This window comes from Gadus macrocephalus, chromosome 13, assembly GCF_031168955.1.
Source record: "Gadus macrocephalus chromosome 13, ASM3116895v1".
NCBI lineage: Eukaryota > Metazoa > Chordata > Actinopteri > Gadiformes > Gadidae > Gadus > Gadus macrocephalus.
Genome location: NC_082394.1, coordinates 4632219 through 4654987, shown reverse-complemented (window position 1 = coordinate 4654987; position 22769 = coordinate 4632219). Strand labels below are relative to the sequence as shown.

At 53.5% G+C, this 22769-nt stretch overlaps 3 protein-coding genes across 5 annotated transcripts in view; 1 reads left to right on the top strand and 2 right to left on the bottom strand.

The window, feature by feature from the left end:
• The window catches only part of slc4a8 (solute carrier family 4 member 8), a 36889-nt gene extending 29004 nt beyond the window's left edge, over nucleotides 1–7885 (bottom strand). The window contains 1 exon segment of the mRNA XM_060068250.1: nucleotides 7340–7885. Coding sequence (XP_059924233.1) covers nucleotides 7340–7384 — 45 coding nt within the window. The 5' untranslated portion in view covers nucleotides 7385–7885.
• Nucleotides 7886–8202: 317 nt separating this feature from the next.
• Nucleotides 8203–16253, top strand: ttll3 (tubulin tyrosine ligase-like family, member 3). Of its 3 annotated transcripts, none has more exons than XM_060068265.1 (12): nucleotides 8203–8734; nucleotides 9222–9418; nucleotides 10034–10226; nucleotides 10483–10529; nucleotides 10627–10755; nucleotides 10859–10973; nucleotides 11144–11254; nucleotides 11670–11862; nucleotides 12245–12393; nucleotides 12831–13074; nucleotides 14035–14473; nucleotides 14960–16252. In XM_060068265.1, the coding sequence occupies exons 2-12, from the start codon at nucleotides 9317–9319 to the stop codon at nucleotides 16061–16063; spliced, it is 2826 nt and encodes a 941-aa protein (XP_059924248.1). In that variant the 5' UTR covers nucleotides 8203–8734; nucleotides 9222–9316; the 3' UTR covers nucleotides 16064–16252. The 3 variants fall into 3 exon arrangements, with proteins under 3 accessions (XP_059924248.1, XP_059924247.1, XP_059924249.1); XM_060068264.1 differs by having other exon boundaries at nucleotides 9219–9418; XM_060068266.1 differs by lacking the exon at nucleotides 8203–8734 and having other exon boundaries at nucleotides 9244–9418; nucleotides 14960–16253.
• Nucleotides 16254–17030: 777 nt separating this feature from the next.
• On the bottom strand, nucleotides 17031–22162 carry LOC132470159 (class E basic helix-loop-helix protein 40-like). The gene is made up of 5 exons (XM_060068488.1): nucleotides 21779–22162; nucleotides 21396–21459; nucleotides 21035–21142; nucleotides 20608–20731; nucleotides 17031–20092 (listed from the first exon to the last, which is right to left on the bottom strand). The coding sequence occupies exons 1-5, from the start codon at nucleotides 21850–21852 to the stop codon at nucleotides 19083–19085; spliced, it is 1380 nt and encodes a 459-aa protein (XP_059924471.1). The 5' UTR covers nucleotides 21853–22162; the 3' UTR covers nucleotides 17031–19082.
• Between the last annotated feature and the right edge of the window lie 607 nt (nucleotides 22163–22769).

Sequence of the window (22769 nt, the reverse complement as noted above, 5' to 3'; positions counted from 1 at the left end):
ACTGTACTTCCTGTCCCAGGAGCATAACTGTACTATACTTCCTGTCCCAGGAGGAGCATAACAGAATAGTACTTCATTTCCCAAGAGCATAACATAACGTACCTCCTGCCCCAGGAGCATAACATAACATCCCTGGGATCTCTTCAGCTTTTCCTGACTGGTCAGTTCTCATATCTCAGGCGGTCTTGTGTGTTCTTTTGCAGTGTTGCGTTTCCCACTTATTGTGTCAGTGTGTAACAACGGTCGCCCACACAACAGCGTGTGTGAAGACTGCTGACGTCGGTTCATGGAAGTCTTTTTACTATTCTGGGGAAGACGCTCTGAGACCAACAGAGAACCGAACACCTGACCGCGGTTCACTAGGACTGAGAGGTAGCTCTGGTTTATTGTCTTTTTATTTATTTAATAAAATATGAAGGCAATAAATACCCAAAATCCGATCCGTATTCCACAATAAATCAGTAAACTAAAATAAAATGCAGAAGAGATGTAAACATTCTTAGAGAGGGTGAAAATAAATGATCTTCTAGTCGCTCCTCCTCTTCAAACACACACACTTCGCCATGTACACACCCACACATGACCAAATAAACACAAAAAACACACGCTTCACCACGTACACACACTCAGCACCCACACACACACACACACACACACACACACACACACACACACACACACACACACACACACACACACACACACACACACACACACACACACACACACACACACACACACACAGTGGCTGTTATCAGGGGGTGCAGCTGTGAATGAGACGGGAGCGACAGTATGTGGGTTGGGCTCAGGCTGCAGGCTGGAGAGAAACTCCATTAGAGCCGGAGATTTACTCACCCATAATGAGGGAGAGAGAGAGAGAGAGAGAGAGAGAGAGAGAGAGAGAGAGAGAGAGAGAGAGAGAGAGAGAGAGAGAGAGAGAGCCCAACAATAGAGAGGAATAGAGAGAGAGAGACACACAAAAATATAGCAGTAGGGGGAGAGAGAGAGAGAGAGAGAGAGAGAGAGAGAGAGAGAGAGAGAGAGAGAGAGAGAGTGCAGAGGATATAACGACTAAAAGCTTTTTGTCCTACAAAGGATGGGAGACCATCAGATAGCATCAATTTGTTTGAATCCACCGAGTGCATGGAAAGAAGGAAATGTTCCCAACTCGATAATACCCAGGCTGCCCCACGCTGGGGGACAATGGAGAGGGGACAGGACTGAGAGAACATGTTTTCAGATGAACGGTGATTGGGTTTTGGGGGTAATATTATGTGCATTAGCTCTATTCAGTAATACATCCATAGCTCAGTCAGATCAAAGCGCTCAACGTTTCCCGTAAGGTCCTTCTGCTCAGCGGCCCGGTCACGCAGGTATGTGCTCCTGTGAAGGTTTACGACTCCCTGTCATTCGCCTCCTCCGGGACCCCATATCGTCCTCAGCCAATTAAAACCACTCAGACACAGAGAGCTCTCGGGTGTTGCCTGCTTTGTGACCGCATGGGTGCATGTAACAGAGCTTTCATGGGACTGCATTTTCCGACCCGGCAGAGCTAACTATTTGTTGATGGCGAGCTGCCTCCATCACCGGGCAACGCTGTCTTCTGCTTCGCTCCTGTCTTCCAGCTGGGAGACCCTTATTGTCTCCCACAGCTCGGAACGAGCTCACCGTCAAAGGACTCAGCAGCTATACCGCCCAAAATGGCCACCTGTCCTTGAATTATCTCCGCCACGTACGAGATGTTCAGAGCTCACCGCTCATCGGTGGCTGGCGTGGGGGTGGCTGGCTTGTGTTTGAGCGGAGAGATGCTCCATAACCAGTGGATTGGCAGTGGATGCCAATCCTCCCATTTTCTGGCTCGGAGAATAGATGATAAACGGCAGGAGGATTATTCACCCACTGGGGACGCATTCAGAGCATTGAAACATAAAGATAATCTGATGGGGCCCGGCCTATTCCCTCGGCAAACATTAGGCCGCTCTGCTGTCCATTCCTACTTTCCACTTGTTGCGTACATTTGAGTAAGAATCGATAGTCGACAGTAAAGTTTGCCTGACGTCCTTCTCCAATGCGTTGAATATTTAATATATCGTTCTCCACCAACGTCGGTTGCATGAATCAGAATCAAAGTCTGAGCGACGCAGCGAAGTTCAGCCATGACAACCCATGACCATACAGCCAGCCTAGTGTTTACAGGAAGTTCAATTAGTTTCCACGCCAGCGAACAGTGGAGCAGGGATCATTAGCAGGCCCTTTGTGCTGGCCGGGCGGGGCGATCAATAAGGGGCGAGCAGAACGCAGTTACCTTCCCTCAGGCCCAGGGGGCCTGTGGTGGGTTCTAATGAGCCTGAAGTGAGCTTTAGGACGCAGGGCGGCGGATCTGCTGACCACAGCCGTTCTTCAACCCTCACCCGGCTTCACACGCAGACGGAGTCAGCATGGAATGAGACGTATGTCGCGTGAAACCTACTGGAGTGCCTTTGTGGATTAAGACTCTTTGGCGGGTTGGACGTTTATTAGAGAGCAGCACCGCCTGTCAGAATATGATTGATGGAGCGGAGGAGGGCGGGTCGATTAAAGCCCACCGTGGTCACCGGACCCCCCTGTGGTTCTGTACTGACTGTGCTCAGCCCACAACTGATCTGGGACCATTAGACGTTACTCTTATGGCTGCTGCACTCCCCCTCTCACCCTCTCACCCCCTCTCACCCCCTCTCACCCCTTTCACCCCCTCTCACCCCCTCACCCTCTCACCCTCTCAGCCCCTCAACCCCTCTCACCCTCTCACCCCCTCTCACCCTCTGACTCTTCACCGCTCGAGCTACAAATGTTCACCGGCCCTAAAGCGGCCTAATTTGCCCTTTCTCTCTCTCGTTCCGTCTGTCACTCATCTCTTCTGCTCTTCCCCTTCCTCCCTCCTCTCTTCCGGTTCCCTGCTCTCTCTCCGCTCTCTCTCTCTCCGCTCTCTCCGCTCTCTCTCTCTCCGCTGTCTCTCTCTCTCTCTCTCTCTCTCTCTCTCTCTCCGCTCTCTCTCTCTCTCTCTCCGCTCTCTCTCTCTCTCTCTCTCTCTTTCTCTCTCTCTCTCTCTCTCTCCGCTCTCTCTCGGTCTCTCCGCTCTCTCTCTCTCTCCGCTCTCTTTCTCTCCGCTCTCTCTCTCCCTCCGCTCCTCTGATCCGCTCCCGGCGTGTCTGCGTCTGTCCTCCGGCGCCCGAGGCATGCTGCACTGACAGGAGAGCAGCGTATCCTGCTCAGGAACACTGGGCCTGTCACCTCCAGCCTGGCCTCTGTGTCTTGAGGGACAGGCCCGCCGCACGGCCGCTCTGCCCCGCCACACAGGCCCGCCGCATGGGGCCATTCCCTGGTCCCAGGTAGGACCGGTCCTACCAGGGAGCCATGCACTGGTAAGACCGGTCGCAACACGACCACAACACAGCACCACAACACGAGGGGGGGGGGGGGGGGGGAGGAGAAAACACGAGTCGGGGAGTGATTGACGGAGGCTACTGGAGAACGGGTTTGAAGAGGCTACTGTAAGCGAGAGGAGCAGGGCGTGTGTTTTTGTGAGAGGGTTTTCTTGGACTACCTCCTTGCCCGCTCTCCCTGCGCATGCTCTCAGGCTGGGCCAATCACAGTGGCCGGTATTAGCTCTGTGGTATTGAAGCTCATCGAATGTGTCACAGGAAACGAGGATGATCAAATCACATGACGTGTAATTAAGGGGGAAACAAATTGATCCTTCAAAGCACTCCGGCATTGCTAGGAGAGGAGTTTGACCACATTATCCAGGAAGTGTACATCCAGTGCATCCTCAAACCATTCATTGCCACCAATACGGTAACTCAATTATGAAATCAGTGCAGAATTAACAAGACTCGCCTCCAAAAGGAGGCGAGTCTTATTGGACAGACGGGGAGGAAGGGTGCATTGTAGGACTTCATTTGAATTGCATTGAGCTAAAGTGAAAGTTCCAATCAGGAAGGCACCTTTCAGTCTCCTGTACCAATTATCTCTCAGCCGTTTAGAACGGTCCGACACTTCCTGGAAGCGCTCGTTCACATTGTCCAACGGAATTAGCAGTGCTGTGCTTCTGTGTGTTCCATTACAGATTCACACCTCGCCAACTCCGTCCTGTCCCAACGGGCTGAGCCCGGACACAACAGGAGGGACCACAGTTCATCTCCTATTTTAAGGGACACTATGCTACCATATTCCTTGGATAGTCTCCAAAAAGAAAAGTCCCCATGTTGAATTTAACAATGTACAGCACTTCCTTTTACTGGATTTATATCGATTATGTAGAACACTGAAAGATATGTTTACATACATATATTCATTAACTTTACAGACTCCTCTCACTGGTGTCTTCTTTTATATTTTAGTTTTTGTGCTTTGTTTGTATTGTTTCATGATCTTTGTATTCAACCGGACCAATCATTCCTTGTTTGGATTCACCTGGACCAATCATCCTGTGTCTCATCATATGGGCAATAGAAGCATCCTGATTCTGTTGTTTATCTTTGGTTTGGTGAACTATAAACTATTTTGAAGTACGACCATGGCATAAGTGTTTTCAATGTCACCAGTGTCCTCTGTACTTTTAAGTGAGGTCTAAAATGCCGCATGGCATTGGTCCCTGGGGAATCGATGCAACGCCTTTCATTCCCTTGTTGTTTGTGTTGCCGCCAGCGAATAAAAGCACGGGTTCTCTTCGGAGTACAACAAGCCCTGAGTCTCACAGGCCCACGCCTTACGGAGGACCCACTGTAGGCTACACACATGTGAGTGTTAACCTCGACCACTACTGCCAGTAGAACCCACCAAAACACATGATGATCTGTGTTCCTTCTCCTTGTTGCCACTATGAGCAACATTGGATGGTGGATAGCGGGAAACAGCTCTTTCTGTCCCCGATATGTTCCTGGAAGAGGGGCACCCTGGGGAGATACACTCTCATGACCGATCAACGTACTGATGCTAAACAACACACACAAGACTAAACCGCTGGGAGGGATCACAAACGAGAATGAGGGGCGTGTCCCCACCTGGTTGAGATGGTATGATCCTGAACGAAGTCATGGAAACCAATCTCCACGTTAGATGTTGATCAGGGAGAGTTGATCCTAGCATTTTAAAAACAAACGGGGCTCTGATCCTCATCGGTTGCGCTCCATGACCCTTCCGGGCCTTCTCTGGGTCGTCTCCACTCCATCTAAGCACAAAGACGTCGTTGGACGTTGGAGAACCAGTAACGAATGCTGCTGTGAAGGGATAGCCTGCCCTGAGCTCTGATGCCGATCTCACGCCTTCCTCTGCCTCTTCCACCCGAACGTGACGGCCGTTTTCTGAGACGAATATATTACGCCCCACCTCCGTGTTACACTGGAAGATATCTGCAAAGAATGGCCTCTACCGGCGAACTTCACGGGGGCGGGTTTCCGGGGACTGGATGGCGTCAGGAGGAGTCAGGAGGAGGAGTCGTCAGGAAGAGGAGGAGTCAGGAGGAGGAGTCGTCAGGAGGAGGAGGAGTCAGGAGGAGTCAGGAGGAGGAGTCGTCAGTAGGAGGAGTCGTCAGGAGGAGGAGGAGTCAGGAGGAGTCAGGAGGAGGAGTCGTCAGTAGGAGGAGTCGTCAGGAGGAGGAGGAGTCAGGAGGAGTCAGGAGGAGGAGTCGTCAGGAGGAGGAGGAGTCATGGGGAGTCAGGAGGAGGAGTCGTCAGGAGGAGGAGACCACAAGAGGAGGAGGAGTCAGGAGGAGGAGGCGTCAAGAGGAGGAGGCGTCAGGAGTAGGAGGCGTCACGAGGAGTGTGGAGGAGGAGGAGTCAGGAGGAGGAGGAGTCAGGAGGAGGAGGCGTCAGGAGGAGGAGGCGTCAGGAGGAGGAGGCGTCAGGAGGAGTCAGGAGTAGGAGGCGTCACGAGGAGTGTGGAGGAGGAGGAGTCAGGAGGAGGAGGCCTCAGGAGGAAGAGACAGGAGGAGGAGGCGTCAGGAGGAGGAGACCTCAGGAGGCATCAGGAGGAGGAGGCATCAGGAGGAGGAGGCGTCAGGAGGAGGAGGCGTCAGGAGGAGGAGACCTCAGGAGGCATCAGGAGGAGGAGGCGTCAGGAGGAGGAGACCTCAGGAGGCATCAGGAGGAGGAGGCATCAGGAGGAGGAGGCATCAGGAGGAGGAGGCGTCAGGAGGAGGAGACCTCAGGAGGCGTCAGGAGGAGGAGGCGTCAGGAGGAGGAGACCTCAGGAGGAGGAGACCTCAGGAGGCGTCAGGAGGAGGAGGCGTCAGGAGGAGGAGACCTCAGGAGGAGGAGACCTCAGGAGGCGTCAGGAGGAGGAGGCGTCAGGAGGAGGAGACCTCAGGAGGCGTCAGGAGGAGGAGGCGTCAGGAGGAGGAGACCTCAGGAGGAGGAGACCTCAGAAGGCGTCAGGAGGAGGAGGCATCAGGAGGCGTCAGGAGGAGGAGGAGACCTCAGGAGGCGTCAGGAGGAGGAGGCATCAGGAGGAGGCGTCAGCAGGCGTCAAGGTCATTTGAGGGTAATTTAGGACACGCGCGCTGTTTCCTAACAAGCGCGTCGTAAACACACGGAGCGATGCGGTGCACCTCGACGGCCTATTAATGAATATAATGGGTTTCATTCAACGCTACAATACAAGGAGTCCAGTAGGCTATTATTATCATTATGAAGACGAGCTCGTTCTCACGTACCGATGATTTATATTGTACACCCTTTGCAGATAAATAGGCTTTCTGAAGGGGACAACGCTTTGACAACAGACCAGAACATAACCTAACATAGCATAGCATAACGTAACTTAATAACCTAACATTACCTCACATAGCATAGAATACCGTAACATAACCTAACATAACGTTCCGTCCCACAGAGGCTCTCCTCCGTGATGCTCTGACTGCACGTGTCGCCAGAACAACAACAGAACCCGCGCTGAAGGATGAGGCGTCCCGCGCCTCCGAACCGGGTACCCGGGTACCTAGACCAGGGTATCTGGGTACCTGGACCGGGTACCCGGGACCTTGGCTGGATCGAACTCATTACACGTCCACCACTATTCAGAGATGAAAGCTTTTATCGGCTGAAACCTCTATCTGAGACGGACCTCGGTCGGAACAGAATCGAGCGGAGTAGAGACAGACAGACAGGCCCGCCGGGCGTTTCCGACACAGGAGAACCGACCGCATTTCAGCGGTGGTCTGGTTCTTAACAGCCTGCTGTGGAGCGGTGTGGAGCTTGGTGTTGAGCGGTTATCGGCTCGGTGGGGATCTAACTGTGGCCCGTGCGAGGACCGTGAATCTGATCCAGGACATGACAGACAAAGCGTGCATTTCCAACTTTACCTGATAGCTCAGGATGCTCTCGTTCTCGCCGCTTACAGTGGGCATGGTACCCGTCGGTCCGGGTCTCGGAGTCCAGAGGTGAGCGCTGTGTGGCCGCTAGACCTTCAGGGAGCCGCGTGGTCACTGGACGGGTTAGGCTGCGATCCACACCCGGTGGGTGACTTTCATGTTGATATCCCTGGAGACGGTGAACGTGGACATTTTCCCGTAGAGACAGAGATACTAGAGATGCCCCCCGCTGTGTTACCGTGGCACTGGGATGTGCTCTGAGCTCTCCTCCTCGCTTCTCGCGGACAACAGCGCGCAGCCAGCATCATTCAGCCTCAGCCAATCAGCTCGCAGGACGAGGCTGCAACGCTGCCTGCTGGGACTGATGGTGGGAGTTTGAGGTTTCAGTAGGAGCTTTGACATGCATTCTACTTGTCAGTTTTTGTATTATCCTCTGGTTAAAAACTGATTTCACACGGGCTGTAGGCAGCACTTCAAGGTGGAGCCTCTACGAACTCCTCGTTCACATCCCGCGAGTCTTTGGAAATGGTTGGGGAGATGAGATCTGCACAACGATGTTGCCTGCTCCCTATTCCAAGTCTTAGATACAAAAGATAAACAAGGTGTGGAACACCGAAAACCAGAAGGGACCACGCTTCTACCGCCACCCGGTGGAACATATGAGAAACAGGTCAAATTTGATAGGGAGTGGAGTAAATATGAGTAACGTGATGTTCAGTACGGTATTAGAAAGATATCGAGGAATAACTTTTGGAGGCTTGAAAATAAACACTCAAAGTTTAATAAGAGTTTGAAAATAATGATGTTGTGCAATATTCAGGCCCAATACGGCGCACACATGCGCAGAGGCAACAATAACTATGCCTGGGTCCGGACCATTAATAAATATTATTTTATGTACTATATTATTTTAATGGGTTATAATCTGTGTCACGGTGACGGTGAACTAGATATCTACAATAATCCCTAATCTCAGCGTTAAACTGAATACGTTTGAATTAACCAAACCGTTAGTATAACGCTGAATCAAACGGATGGCTGCGTTGCGTCCTGTTGTCATGGTGACCGGACAAACTCCGGCAGCCTGGGCGCCACTGCGCATGCACGATGCAGCCGGGTCACGCTACGTCGGTAGGTGAACCCTGCATGTGTGGATGATGGACTGACCCGTGAATATTAAGTGCATAGGGCGATAACTGGTTAAGAAATATAATTTTTCATATTTTGACGGTTTGTTTGTGGAGTTAATTCTTCCACCTGTTGACGTTCTTCAGCACACAGCGGGATCAGCATCTCTGAGAGTGTGTGTGAGAGTGTACATGCCCGCTGGTTCAAAGGGAAACCTGAGCCGGGTTTCCACGGAGAGCATGTCAACACGGCACTGAGGTTTGAACCGCATCGCACACAGTAGGGGGTCACAGTAGTGCCATAATATGTTTATTAATATGTTATCTATTCTAATGACTAGGCCACCTGGTCTAAGCCATTATGTTCATGTTTGGCTACTATAGTTGGCTATGTTTATTTAAAAAACAAAGAAATTCAAAAGCTTTATTTGTCTAACATGTTGCCTTAGGCCTATTAGCAAATTGTCTTTGATTGAAGGCAGTCTGTTCTCTAATTGTGTTTATGTGGTGCTTGTGTAAGAAGTATGTTGTGTTATATGAATTTATTTGTCAAGTATATATTAATGTATACAAATGAAAATTGTACTTATTTTAAATTCACTTTGGGTAACAGCGTCTGCTAAATGCCCTATGTAAAGGAAATGCCTAGATGTATAACAATGTAATAATAACAATCATAATATACTTTAATTCACGTCAGGAGAAGGATTAAGTAAAAAATTTACTTAAATCCGCCTTTTCAGTAGAGTTCCCCCCACGTTGAGAGACTCTCCTGACCCCAGTGGACCTGTGGTGGGGGTCAGACAGCAGGGGGACCCTGGAGACCCCGGGGGCCCCTCCGATGGGGGCGAAGGGGCGTCGCAGCAGCGTCCTCCTCAGCCTCCCGGTCCTGAACCCGGAGAGGCTGAAGGCCGCCAAGGCTCTGGCGGAGCGAGCGGTCAAGGTGAGCGACTTCTCAACAGGTCCTGTCTCAATGTAATCCAGGTGTCCTGTCTAAATGTAATCCAGGGTCCTGTCTAAATGTAATCCAGGGTCCTGTCTCAATGTAATCCAGGGGTCCTGTCTAAATGTAATCCAGGGTCCTGTCTAAATGTAATCCAGGGTCCCGTCTAAATGTAATCCAGGGTCCCGTCTAAATGTAATCCAGGGGCTGTCTAAATGTAATCCAGGTGTCCTGTCTAAATGTAATCCAGGGGCTGTCTAAATGTAATCCAGGTGTCCTGTCTAAATGTAATCCAGGGGTCCTGTCTAAATGTAATCCAGGGGTCCTGTCTAAATGTAATCCAGGGGTTCTGTCTAAATGTAATCCAGGGTCCTGTCTCAATGTAATCCAGGGTCCTGTCTAAATGTAATCCAGGGTCCTGTCTAAATGTAATCCAGGGTCCTGTCTCAATGTAATCCAGGGTCCTGTCTAAATGTAATCCAGGGGTCCTGTCTAAATGTAATCCAGGGGTCCTGTCTAAATGTGTAATCCAGGCATCTTCTCTAAATGGGCCCTGTCTAAGGGGGTCCTGTCTAAATGTCCTCCTCTCCTCCTCTCCTCCTCTCCCCTCCTCAGCAGGGGAAGGTGTTCTCCATCCAGGGTCCGTACCCCGTGGTGCGGGCCGACCTGAGGGCCCGGGGCTGGGTGGAGCGGCGTCTGACCCCGCCCCTTCAGAAGGCCCCTAGCGAGCGCGGGGACGAGGAGGGGGAAGGAGACGAGGACGGGGAGGAGGACAGGGCTGAGGGCCCGGAGGGCCGCCTGGGGGCCGGTGAGAGGGGTCCTTCTTAATATTCCGCTGACTCACTCTTCGGATTCAGTCGGGTGTTTTCACACTTTCCTGATATTAATCGGTGCTGGAAGGTTTGCATGTTGTAGGTTTTCGGGGATCGTCTCACTGTGGACGTGGGGTCTAGACACACACAGACACGCAGACACAGACACACACAGACACTGACAACGACACAGACACACAGAAGCAGACACACAGAGGCGCACCCCTTTACGTGCGGGTCATGTGCTTTCAGAGGAGGCGGACAGAGAGGAGGAAGTGGACGGAATGTACAACCTCATGGTAAGATCAGAACGGGCAGAGAGCTCGCGACCCACTGAACACAAACGTCCTCCTTCTGAGTGCCGGGTCAGGACCGATGTTCCCCGTGTTGTCTCAGTCCCGCCTGGTGCGGAACGAGACCGCCAGCCTGCTGTGGACCATGAGGAGGGACGCCATCGACTGCAAGTCTCTGAGGAAGGACCAGATGACCAACCATTACGCCAACTCCGGCACGTTCACCACCAAGGTCTCTCCTCTCTTTCAAGAACTGCATGATGGGTAATTCAGCATCTTACCTTGCACCACTTAAATCCAATGGGTCTAAAGCCCTACCCCTGGTCCGCCTCCAGGTGGGGCTGTGCGTCAACCTGCAGAACCTGCTGTGGTTCGACACCGCCGACCCCGACAGCTTCTTCCCACGCTGCTACCGGCTGGGGGCTCAGGACGAGAAGCAGGCCTTCATAGGTACACTTGAGAAGCAGAGCCAGCTTCATGCTTCTTCACCATTGGTCCTTTGGCAGACCCATGCCTTGTGCGACGCGCCTTTCAGCTCCTCCGCGCGTGTGTGTGTCTGTGTCTCTTTATGTGGGTGTGTGTGTGTGTGTGTCTCTGTGTGTCTGTGTGTCGTCCTGAAGAGGACTTTAGGAGGACCGCCTGCAGCAGTCTGCTGCAGTATGTGGTGGAGTCAAGCTGCCTGGACGCTGGTGATAGACAGGAACACACTGAGTACACTGAGACACTGAAGGGTAATGCACACTGAGGACACTGAGACACTGAAGGGTAATGCACACTGAGGACACTGAGACACTGAAGGGTAATGCACACTGAGGACACTGAGACACTGAAGGGTAATGCACACTGAGGACACTGAGACACTGAAGGGTAATGCACACGGAAACAGCATCTCTGAGACACTGAAGGGTAATGCACACTGAGACACTGAAGGGTAATACCCACTTAGGACAGTGTCTCTGAGACCCCGAAGGGTAATGCACACTTAGGACACTTAGATACCGAAGGGTAATCCACACAAATAATACGCTGTGCTCTGTATAGCGAAAACGTTTTAAGGAGTGCCCCTGACCACATGTTTGGCGTGTTTATCAGATCCCTCAGCTCATTGGACGTCGTGTTTTATAAGAACGGTCTCCCTTCGTCCAGGTGGGAAGAGACAATGCAGGCGGCAAGCGCGTCGATTCGTCGATGCAGGAATGATCGACAGTGCTCTGCACGTATGCCAGGAGTTCCTCAACAGCCTGGAACACGGTGACATTGATGTCACCGTGGAAACGTTCACCTCGCTGACGGGAGAGCAATGGACAGAGTTCCTGCGCGACTACTACCTGGTGGTGCAGTGAGTCTTGATTATTAACCCCGCTGCAGTTATCATGGGACGTTCCGGACGTGTGTTAGCACATTCTTGATTTGGAGCCACGCCATGGGTCTGTGTAGACTTCTGAAGAGTAAGTCCCGCCTCGGAGGCTCCTGGTTCCATCGGTCAAATGTCTACGGGAAACAACATGGGTTTTTTAGAATGATCGTACATAACAAACTCTGTAGGTGGCGAAGAAGTAAAAAGCCGCGTCACGTTTTGAACGACACACTTTTTTCCATCCAGTTTCGACTGGATCTTTGGATTGTCGGCGGCGTTAAAGCAGTAAACTATCATTAATACTACTTTAACGGCGCCGCTATGGGTCTGTACTGCCATGCACTGAGGGTGAGTGTCTGTGCAGCGGAGGGGCTCGGATCCAGGGGGCCGTGGAGTTTGTGGGGCGGTGCCGGAGAATGTTGAGCCGACTGCATGAAGTCTGCCCACAGCTGGACACGGACGGCCTGCACAACATCTGGATCGTCAAGCCAGGGGCCATGTCCCGGGGACGGGGTGAGCCTCCCCCCTCGTGGTTCTACGACGGCCTTTAGTTAATCAGGCCCCCGTGGGAAGTTATAAAAGCGAACAAAAGTTGTATTTATAAGAACTGGCCTCAGTACTTCTGCAATATGGGATTGTATTACCCTCTAATAAAATAGTACTTAGCATTGTGTAGCGTCCTATCCTAATCTTCTATGTTGTTGGGGAATGGGTTAACCTAGCGATGGTTAGTGCTTGGCACTTGGTTCTATGTACATCCTTTACTGTACCGACAGAGATGTATAGTTGTTTCTAAATTGCTTTGGATTAAAGCGTCTGCTTAATGCCCTGAATATAAATGATATATAATAAGGAGTTTCTCTCAGGGTGAGTTTGACCCTGTCCCTTCCTCTCCTGTGGGGGGCTGTGTTGTCCCCCCCCCCCCCCCCCCCCCCCCCCCTCGCCTGCAGGCATCATGTGCATGAACCGCCTGGAGGACATCCTGACCCTAGTCCACAGTGACTCCACCCTGATCAAGGACAGCAAGTGGGTGGTGCAGAAGTACCTGGAGCGCCCCCTGCTGGTTCACGGCACCAAGTTCGACATCCGCCAGTGGTTCCTGGTGACCGACTGGAACCCGCTCACCATCTGGTTCTACAACGAGTGCTACCTGCGCTTCTCCACGCAGCCCTACTCCATCTCCTCCCTCGACAGGTCCGCCCCCCCCCCCCCGGGGTCTAAAACACACGACGGGTCGCAGTTCAACTAGGGTGCTGGCCGGTTATGGTTAACCGGCCAGCACCCCCATCACCCATTTCAAATGTTTTGCCTGTGTGTTTTTATGGCTGTCACTTATGGCTCCCGTTGCACTCCTGACCTCCCAACCCACTCTGCGTTCCTCCTCAAGGTCTCTTCCTTGCTCTTTAAGGGAGTATGTTCTAGCCCTCTTGGGGGCAATGGTCAGGGGGGTGTCAAACATATCCGGCCTGTTAAGCCCTTTGAGACTGTACCTGTGATTAAGGGCAATACAAATACAATTGAGTTGTATTGAACTAGGGGCCTCATTACAGAAAAAATCCTAACTTCTCATCCTAACTTAAGTTAGGGCCTCAAAGATAGGAAAATCCTAACTTCCTATTACAGAAGCAGTCCCTAACCTGTTGGCCGTTTCCTATCTTATCTTTGGCCTCCTATCTTATCTTAACTTAGGTAATCCTAACTGTTCAGTCAATCAGATATTTCGATCGGCCATCGTCATGTCTGTTTCTGCACTCAGAATGTGCATGAGATTGATAGAACGAGTTACTTTTAACGTTAACAGAGGCTGTTGATAAAGGATCTTTGTTAATAGCGGCAAGCTAGTAGCACTAGTACTACGGTCATGGCGGTTATCGGTACAGAGAACAAGTAGAGGGGTAATAAAGTAGTAAAGTAATTCTTCCACCCAATTACAAATTAAATGTCTTTGGTTTCCTAAGTCAAGTTAGGAAACCTCCTTCTGTAATACCGAAACCCCTAAATGCCCTCCTGTCCTCCAGATAAGATAGGATTTCAGAGTTAGGAAAGTTTCTGTAATGAGGCCCCAGGGTTACAAACGACCAACAACACTGACCCTCTCGTCCCCTCTCCTGAACCCCACCTCCTCCTCCTCCTCCACCCCCCCCCCCCCACCAGCTCCGTCCACCTGTGCAACAACTCCATCCAGAAGCACTTCGCTCCGTCGCGGGCGCGCCACCCGGGGCTCCCGGACGACAACATGTGGTCCTGCTCCCAGTTCCGGGCCTACCTGCAGGACCAGGGGCTGGGCGGCTCCCAGTGGGGGGCGCTGGCCGTGCCGGGCATGCAGCAGGCGGTGGTCCGCGCCATGCGCACGGCCCAGGACCTGGTGGAGCCCCGCCGCGCCAGCTTCGAGCTGTACGGCGCCGACTTCATGCTGGGCCGCGACCTGCGGCCCTGGCTGCTGGAGATCAACGCCAGCCCCACCATGGCCTGCTCCGCCGTCGCCACCGCGCGCCTCTGCCCGGCCGTGCAGCTCGACACGCTCCGGGTGGTGCTCGACTGGAGGGGCGAGCCCGCCGCCGACACCGGGGGCTTCTACCTCCTCTACAAGCAGGTGGGGGACGCCATCGGCCCCACGCCGTCACCGACACCGGCACCGTCACACGCTGGTCGTTTAGCTCCCGGGCGGTTCATTTACATTGAGGGCGTTTAGCAGACGCTTTTATCTAAAGCGACTCACAACACAAGTACAATTTGTATAGATAGATAGAGAAACGACAATAAATCTCTGTCGGTACAGTAAGGATGTTCATAGCCCCAAGTGCCAAGCACTAACAATCACTAGGTTAACCCACTCCCCGCATGCAGCAAAGATAGCTAGGATGAGATGCTACACCATGCAAAGTACTAGTTTTAAGTGCTAAGGGGGGAGTCTAGGTGAACAACTGAGTCTTGAGTCTTTTGTGGTGGTCCTGACTTCGGCAGGGGGCTCGTTCCACCACTGCGGTGTGTCCACAGAACACACCTCAACGTATCTCCCTACTCCATCACCGGCCTGTACCCCCCCCCCCCCCCCCCCTGTGTTCTGTCGTCCCCACAGGCCGCTGTGGAGGTCCCCCACTACGTCGGGACCAACCTGTTGGTGGAAGGAGCTCCACTGAGACCGGCCCCGTCCCGACCGGCGCCCCGTAAACCCCCCTCCTGTCCTAACCCGCTTCCTCCTAGAGCTTCTGTGGAGCCGTCGCCCCCCGGCGTCCATAAGACCCCTCCGACCGCAGTCAAGACCCCCGGCCTCAGGCCTCCTCAGGCCCCCGCCACCGATAAGCCCCCCGGCCTCAGGCCTCCTCAGTCCCCCACCACCGATAAGCCCCCCGGCCTCAGGCCTCCTCAGTCCCCCACCACCGATAAGCCCCCCAGCCTCAGGCCTCCTCAGGCCCCCACCACCGATAAGCCCCCCGGCCTCAGGCCTCCTCAGGCCCCCGCCACCGATAAGCCCCCCGGCCTCAGGCCTCCTCAGGCCCCCGCCACCGATAAGCCCCCCGGCCTCAGGCCTCCTCAGGCCCCCGCCACCGATAAGCCCCCCGGCCTCAGGCCTCGCCCCGCCTCCAGGGTCCGGCCCTCGGGTACCAAGCGTCCCTCCGCCGGCGACGTCAGGACGCCGCTGCCGTCGCTGTCCCTCAAGAGCCGGCTCCACTGGAGAACTCTGAGCGGCGGACCCCCCGGCCCGGGGGGCAGACCCCCCGGGCTCGGCAGCCGCTCCCACCACAGGTCAGCGCCCGAGCGCCCGGCGCCGCTGGCCCCTGGGGGCCCGAGGGCCTCCAGAGGGCCCCCGGAGGGCCCGAGGGCCCGCCACCCGGGTCTGAGCCAGGGCCAGGACAGGGTGGCCCTGGTCCCCGTGACTCTGCTCTGTTCCCCCGGCCTCCCCGCACATCGCCCGCCACAGGCCCCGCCCCTTACCCTGGCGGGCGGGGAGCCACTGAGTCCCTGGGCACGCTCCCTGCAGGGAGAGGGGAGGCCCCACCGCAGGGCCCTCCCCTCTCTGTCCGGGCCCCTGCCCGACCTGGAGGTGTTCAGCCTGCGGCCCGGGTCCCTGTCCAGGGAGCGGTCCGCTCTGCTCTCCCTCCAGAGCCTGCACCGGTTCAAGGTCTGCTCCCGTCGGCAGACGCTCTGCCAGTACCAGTTCACGGGCGTGGCCAATCACTGACCAGACCACGGAGAGGCTGGACCAATGAGACGAGGAGGAGCTGAGAGGTTTTTTTATTCGGGGCATTCAGGTTTTTTGTGTTTAATATTTCTAAGGCAAAACATGTCCATCATTTATTGCCGTCGTATTCATCATCGTATTTGGAAACTTTGGCACAAAAACGATTAAATGCATTCTGATGTTACATTAAGTTTTGTATTTCGGTCTTTTTTTCCCGCTGACGGTAGTAGTTATTGCTGCGTCAAAGAACAATAACATAGTTAAATGGTTATATGTTCTATATTCGTCCACCTGGGGGCGACGCACGCCTACTAACAGAACACCGGAACTGACGATGACGACCCAACTCACTGGCACAATCTCGAAAATCGTGTTTTTCTTAATGCTCAACTGCTCATTTGAGTCGTTTTCTAAAGTTGATAAAAGCATTTAACTCGTTTTCAGCATTTAACTATCTCCGGGTAGACGGCCGGAAGATAACGGTCACAGAGAAACATTTCCCACATTTGAATCATTTCAAATATGGATATAGCGATCTGGTTTTAAAATATGACAAATTCACACCCCCCCCTTATAAATACAGGACCAGGTATATTTAGAGTGCAGCTCGAGCCTTCCCACCAGTTCAACGGGGTCATGACAAGGGGATGAGTGTGTGCTTATGTCAACTGTTCAGATGAGAGTTTAGGGACCAATCCCATCATTGACGGGGTGTGGGTTGCAGACCATGACACTGGATGGATCGTCTCTTGTTACTGGGGGCGGGGGGCATGCTACTGGTAACCCCCCTCCCCACACACACACACACACACACACACACACACACACACACACACACACACACACACACACACACACACACACACACACACACACACACACACACACACACACACACACACACACACACACACACACACACTCCATCTCTCCAAAAGTAAAAAAAAACAAAACAAGCAAAAACGAATTTCCACAGGAAAAATACTTTATTGATACGCTTATATAATCAACACGTATTGACAAAATATGTACATCAAACATCTTCCGCGTAGGTCCCAAAATATAGAATCTCAAGAACCTCTTTCTGTAGAAAAACTATTTGTGTGTTCAAACGTTTACATTCACCTCTCTCCGCGGTAGTTTACACAAAGCACAGAGAAAACCACATCAGAGGTTCATCCACGTTTCACAAGTAGAAGGCAATAGCATGAACAAACACCTGGTTTGACTGGAAAAATAAAGAGGTTGAATACGCAGACTAGGCCCAGCACAGTGCTACAGTATATATATATCCATAGGTTCTGAGTATACAACATCACGCCCCACTCGTCTTCTGTCTCCCTGGACAGAGCGCTAGAGCATGTATCAAAAATAGAGATGTACAAGTGGATTTAACAATGACACAAAAAAAAACGATCTCACAGTTTGTCAGGAAACAGCTCGCCCCTTGAGACGGACCGTTTCTCCCCCTCCTCTCACCGTGTACGGTCGTAGGGGAGCTCTTGGTTTAGGGTCCTAGCCACAGGGGTCAAAGGGCACCTATGTTTAAAGTAACACGTGACCTAGAATACTTAGCAAGCTAACTCAGCAGTGAGCTTAGCAGAAGAACTGACAACCTGTGTATATCATCTAAAACGGGGGGGGGGGGGGGGGGGGCATTTGGTGCGACAGATTCTATGCGTACAAACGACGTGTCTTTTAGCGACGGCTCAAACTGAGACACACCAGTGTCCGTAGCAAGTACATCAACAGCAGCATCTAAAGAACTCCTTTACATTCAACCGTGTGTGTGTGTGTGTGTGTGTGTTCTGTGGTGCATGTGTGTGTTCGTGTGTAGGTGTGTGTGTGTGTTCTGTGGTGTGTGTGTGTGTGCGTGTGTTCTGTGGTGTGTGTGTGTGTGTGTGCGTGTGTTCTGTGGTGTGTGTGTGTGCGTGTGTTCTGTGGTGTGTGTGTGTGTTCTGTGGTGTGTGTGTGTGTGTGTGTGTGTGTGTGTGTGTGTGTGTGTGTGTGTGTGTGTTCTGTGGTGTGTGCGTGTGTTCTGTGGTGTGTGTGTGTGCGTGTGTTCTGTGGTGTGTGTGTGTGCGTGTGTTCTGTGGTGTGTGTGTGTGTGTGTGTGTATGTGCGGGTGTTCTGTGGTGTGTGTGTGTGTGTGTGTAGTGTATCTGTGGTGTGTGGGTGTGCAGAACGGATCCATCAGAGTGGGGTCCTGTACACTGAGCACTGTGGAGTACATTAACATTCATTCAGAACAAAGAGCAGGGGGGGGGGGGGGAGAGAGGAGCTTTCCAGCGTGGGTGTGAATGGCGGCTTTCTCTCGTTCGCTTTCCCCTCGTTCTCCATCGTCCTCCGAGACGCCCTCTTAAAAATGTCCTCTCATCTGTTTTCTGACCTCAGGAGGAAAACACAGGCGAGGAGAGACTGGGAGGTGGTCCTTAGTCTTAGTCTCTATCGTTAAGTCTCCCTCCGTCAGGTCTCGGTCTGAACCTCCGTCAGGTCTCGGTCTGAACCTCCGTCAGGTCTCTGTCTGAACCTCCGTCAGGTCTCTGTCTGAACCTCCGTCAGGTCTCTGCTTGATCCTCCGTCAGGTCTCTGTTTGATCCAACGTCAGGTCTCTGTCTGAACCTCCGTCAGGTCTCTGTCTGAACCTCCGTCAGGTCTCTGTTTGAACCTCCGTCAGGTCTCTGTCTGAACCTCCGTCAGGTCTCTGCTTGATCCTCCGTCAGGTCTCTGTCTGAACCTCCGTCAGGTCTCTGTCTGAACCTCCGTCAGGTCTCTGTTTGATCCAACGTCAGGTCTCTGTCTGAACCTCCGTCAGGTCTCTGTCTGAACCTCCGTCAGATCTCTGTTTGATCCTCCGTCAGGTCTCTGTCTGATCCTCCGTCAGGTCTCTGTCTGATCCTCCGTCAGGTCTCTGTTTGATCCTCCATCAGGTCTCTCTCTGAACCTCCGTCAGGTCTCTGTTTGATCCTCCATCAGGTCTCTGTCTGACTGCGGACCCCCCCCCCCCCCCGTCCGCTCTCTAGTCTTTGGTCTCCAGGGTGAGGGGGGGCACCAGCTTCAGGGCCTGGAGGAGGGCCGGGGAGTCCATGGGGGTCTGAGGGTGGCTGGGGGACGGAGAGGCCCCCCTGGAGGAGCGGTGGTGCTGGGGGGCCGCGGCCCTGTCCCCGGGGGCCCCCATGCCGGGGTAGAGCATGGGCATGGCGCCGGAGTACCAGCACTTCTCCAGCATGGGCAGGTAGGAGGCGGCGGAGGGGGGCAGCAGGTAGAAGGGCATGCAGAGGGGGTGGGGGGCCGGCGGCAGGGGCTGGTGGGGGGACACGCTCATGTAGCTGCGGCTGCTGGAGGACGACGACGACGAAGAGGACTCCGCCCCCGACTGCGACTCGTCCTCAGAGGACTCCACGCGGGGCCGCTTGCGGTGGGGCCCGCCGCCGCCGCCACCGCCGCCGCCGCCACCGCCGCCGCCGCCGCCACCGCCGCCACCACCGCCACCACCGCCACCACCGCCACCACCGCCACCACCGCCGCCCTCCTGCTTGATGGAGGCGGGGCCGTGGCGCTCCGCCGCCGAGCGCTTCAGAGGCCCCGCCTCCTGGAGGTAGTAGTCGGGCCTCTTCTCCAGCTCGCCGCCGTAGCCGCTGTCCGTGTCCGTGTCGCTGCCGCTCTGCTCGCTGCCTCCCGGGGGGTACGCCCGCTGGATCACCGGCACGCAGTTCCTCCCGTAGCCCTCGCCGGGCGGGGGGGGCAGGCCGTCGGCCGCGCCCTTCTGGGTCCCCTGGTGGTGCGGCTGCTGTGCGGCGGGGGCGTCCTGCGGCCGCGGGCTGGGGCTGGGGGCGGGGGGCGGCGATCGGGGCGGGCCCTGCAGCACCTCGGTGGCCAGCTGGTGCAGGTGGTTGATCATGTTGGCGGGGGTCAGGTCGCCCTCCGTCTCCCAGCTGGCCACGTACTGCAGCATCTCTTTGGCACACATGTGGAAGCCGGAGCGGAACAGCTCCTCCGCCTTCTGCTGGCCGACGGCGGGGGCAGGGTCTGCGGAGAGACACCACAGAGTGAGCATCTGGAGCAGGGGAACCTGAACCCTCAACATCTCCTCTGGGCAGAGGAACCTGAACCCTGAACATCTCCTCTGAGCAGAGGAACCTGAACCCTGAACATCTCCTCTGAGCAGAGGAACCTGAACCCTGAACATCTCCTCTGGGCAGAGGAACCTGAACCCTGAACATCTCCTCTGAGCAGAGGAACCTGAACCCTGAACATCTCCTCTGGGCAGAGGAACCTGAACCCTGAACATCTCCTCTGAGCAGGGGAACCTGAACCCTGAACATCTCCTCTGAGCTGGGGAACCCTACCCTGACCTCTTAAGGAGCATGTAGCGTCTAAAGTCATGCACCTGAGGTATAACTGACTTCTTCTGCAACAAGGTCAAATGTTTGAAGACCAGCCTGTACCTCTGCCTACCTCTGACATTGTCTAGCCTTCATGCAGTCAAACGTACGTGTGTGTGCGTGTGCGTGTGTGTGTGTGTGCTAGAGCATCCCACTCACCAAGTTGCATGCCATTCTGCAGAGCCAGGATCTTCTGCTGCTGCTGCTCCAGGAGTGAAGTGAGGGCTTTGACGTGTTTCAGCGTCAGTTCCAGGACCACAGCCTTCTCCAGATGGCCCAGAGTCTGCAGGAGCCAACAGTGGGACACACAGGAAGTACATTAGCCAGGCCTCCTGGTCATAGCTCAACTGTAAATTCCCAGTGTCGTTTTTGTAAATGTTGATGTCCTCCCTGATGAATTTCCACACTAATAATAGGCCGTGACAATAGCCTGCAAAAACGAGCGTACTGTAAATATCTGGGTATCGTCTTCACGTACAGCCAATGGCGGGTGTAGAAGCACGCCATCGCCACTGGGCGGTGTCGGTCAGCAAAGACCGACAGAAACATGAGCCGTCCCCGTTATGCGTCCACGGTGGGAACTCACCGTGAGTTTGAGGTGCTCCGGTAACAAATCTTTCAACTGAGCGATGCACTCGTTTATCCGGTCGCGCCGTTTCTTCTCGATGAGTCTGTGAGGCAGTTTGTAGGTTTCCTGCAAATGACAACACGACCGGTAAATACAGCAAATAAGGAACCGGGCTGGGACAGATAACACACAGATAAGCAGGCTGGGCTGGATTAGTTATGTCATCGGTAAATGAGGTCAACCACTTATTTGGGGCCGTGGGAAAAAAACGGAACTGTAGTTTACTACTTTAAATACAAATTGGAAAAAAATAAATAATCAACATGTATTTATTTAAAGTAAGTTCAAAAGACCGATGTGATATCCATAACAAACAGACCTTGCTCTCCTCGCCCCGTTTCATTCCTCGCCTCGATTTATAAACGTACATGGGGAAGTCCATCCTGAGAAGAAGAAAACACAAACATTCAGTGACGCAGAACTACAGAAGAGTTAGAGCTCAGAGTTACTGTCAGTTGGACAGGTGGACCCCCGGAAAGGTCTGGAGGTGGACCCCCAGACCGTTCCGGTAGAGGACCCCAGGAGCGGTCCGGGGTAAGTCCGCAGGACCAGTCCGCTAGAGGCTAGAGGACCCCAGTACCGTTCGGCTGGAATTCTCCAGGATCGGTCGAGTGGAGGACCCCAGGACCAGTGTGCTAGACTAGAGTACCCCAGGACCATTCCGCTAGAGGAGCCCAGGACCGGTGTTCGTGAGGAACTTACCCCTGCATGTCCCCCAGGTCAGCCGCAGTGTGCGCGGGGAGTAGCGGCGGTGGAGCGCTCGACACACGCTCCATTCTCTCGGCTCCTGATGCGCAGTCAAACTAACTGTGACTTCAGTGAGACTGCGAATTTACTGAACCCGCCGGGTCTAGACAAATAAAAAGCGTCTCCAAAAATAAATAACAATGTATTAAAAAAAAGAAAAAGTGAGCATCAATTGAACGGAGGAATCCGCGAGAGCGCACGGTGTGTCCACGTCAACGGAGGAGAGGCGGTCCCGCTGGGAGACGCTGGGAGAGTGGGGGAGGACGGAGCGACGGGTTCAATAAACCATCCGACTCTTGCTCCGACTGCCTCTGTCACATGAGCCTCACGTGGAGCGGCGCTGTATGCCGGGAGGCGGGCCCCCCTGCAGATAAGGATCCTGAGTGGGCGGACGGCGGCCTACGTCAGAGTGGGGGCGTGGCACATGTCAGAGCGGGGGCGTAGCCCCCAGTCCCGTGTCCGACCATGTTGTCCTGCACGGAGACACGCAGAGACGCTCCGGAGACAACAACACAGAAGAGTTGCATTGTGGACATGCGTCTTTTTTGGGATGTTCTATAATCTACATCAACATGTTATATAGATTATAACATTATCTGTTGAACGCATTGTAGTTAGACCGCCACGTGCGATTTATCATAGCAAAGCGTAATATGATATAGGCCTATATTGGTCTCAGTATATATCGTTAAAATAAATATAGGCCTACATTTTATAAGTCAAAATATTAATGTGTAGGCCTAAGATGCAATGCAACAATAATAACATGAAACATAATTAAAATGAACACAGAAAGTACAGCGCTATTTTTTGGTGCATTTCAAAATAAAATAAAATAATCCTGGATAACCTATGATTATGAGCATAAACTCTAATGACCTCTTTTGAGTTTAGGGTCCGGTGTGCATGCCTGATGCCACGTGTCATAATAAAAAAAAATACTAAT

Coding starts and splice junctions, on each gene's coding strand:
- LOC132470159 (XM_060068488.1), bottom strand. CDS start 21,852: ATGGAGCGTGTGTCGAGCGCTCCACCGCCGCTACTCCCCGCGCACACT. Junction 21,460..21,778: donor GACCTGGGGGACATGCAGGG/GTAAGTTCCTCA, acceptor TCTTCTTCTCAG/GATGGACTTCCCCATGTACG. Junction 21,143..21,395: donor AACGGGGCGAGGAGAGCAAG/GTCTGTTTGTTA, acceptor TGTCATTTGCAG/GAAACCTACAAACTGCCTCA.
- ttll3 (XM_060068266.1), top strand. CDS start 9,317: ATGGGGGCGAAGGGGCGTCGCAGCAGCGTCCTCCTCAGCCTCCCGGTC. Junction 10,227..10,482: donor GGAGGGCCGCCTGGGGGCCG/GTGAGAGGGGTC, acceptor ATGTGCTTTCAG/AGGAGGCGGACAGAGAGGAG. Junction 11,255..11,669: donor GTACACTGAGACACTGAAGG/GTAATGCACACT, acceptor CCCTTCGTCCAG/GTGGGAAGAGACAATGCAGG.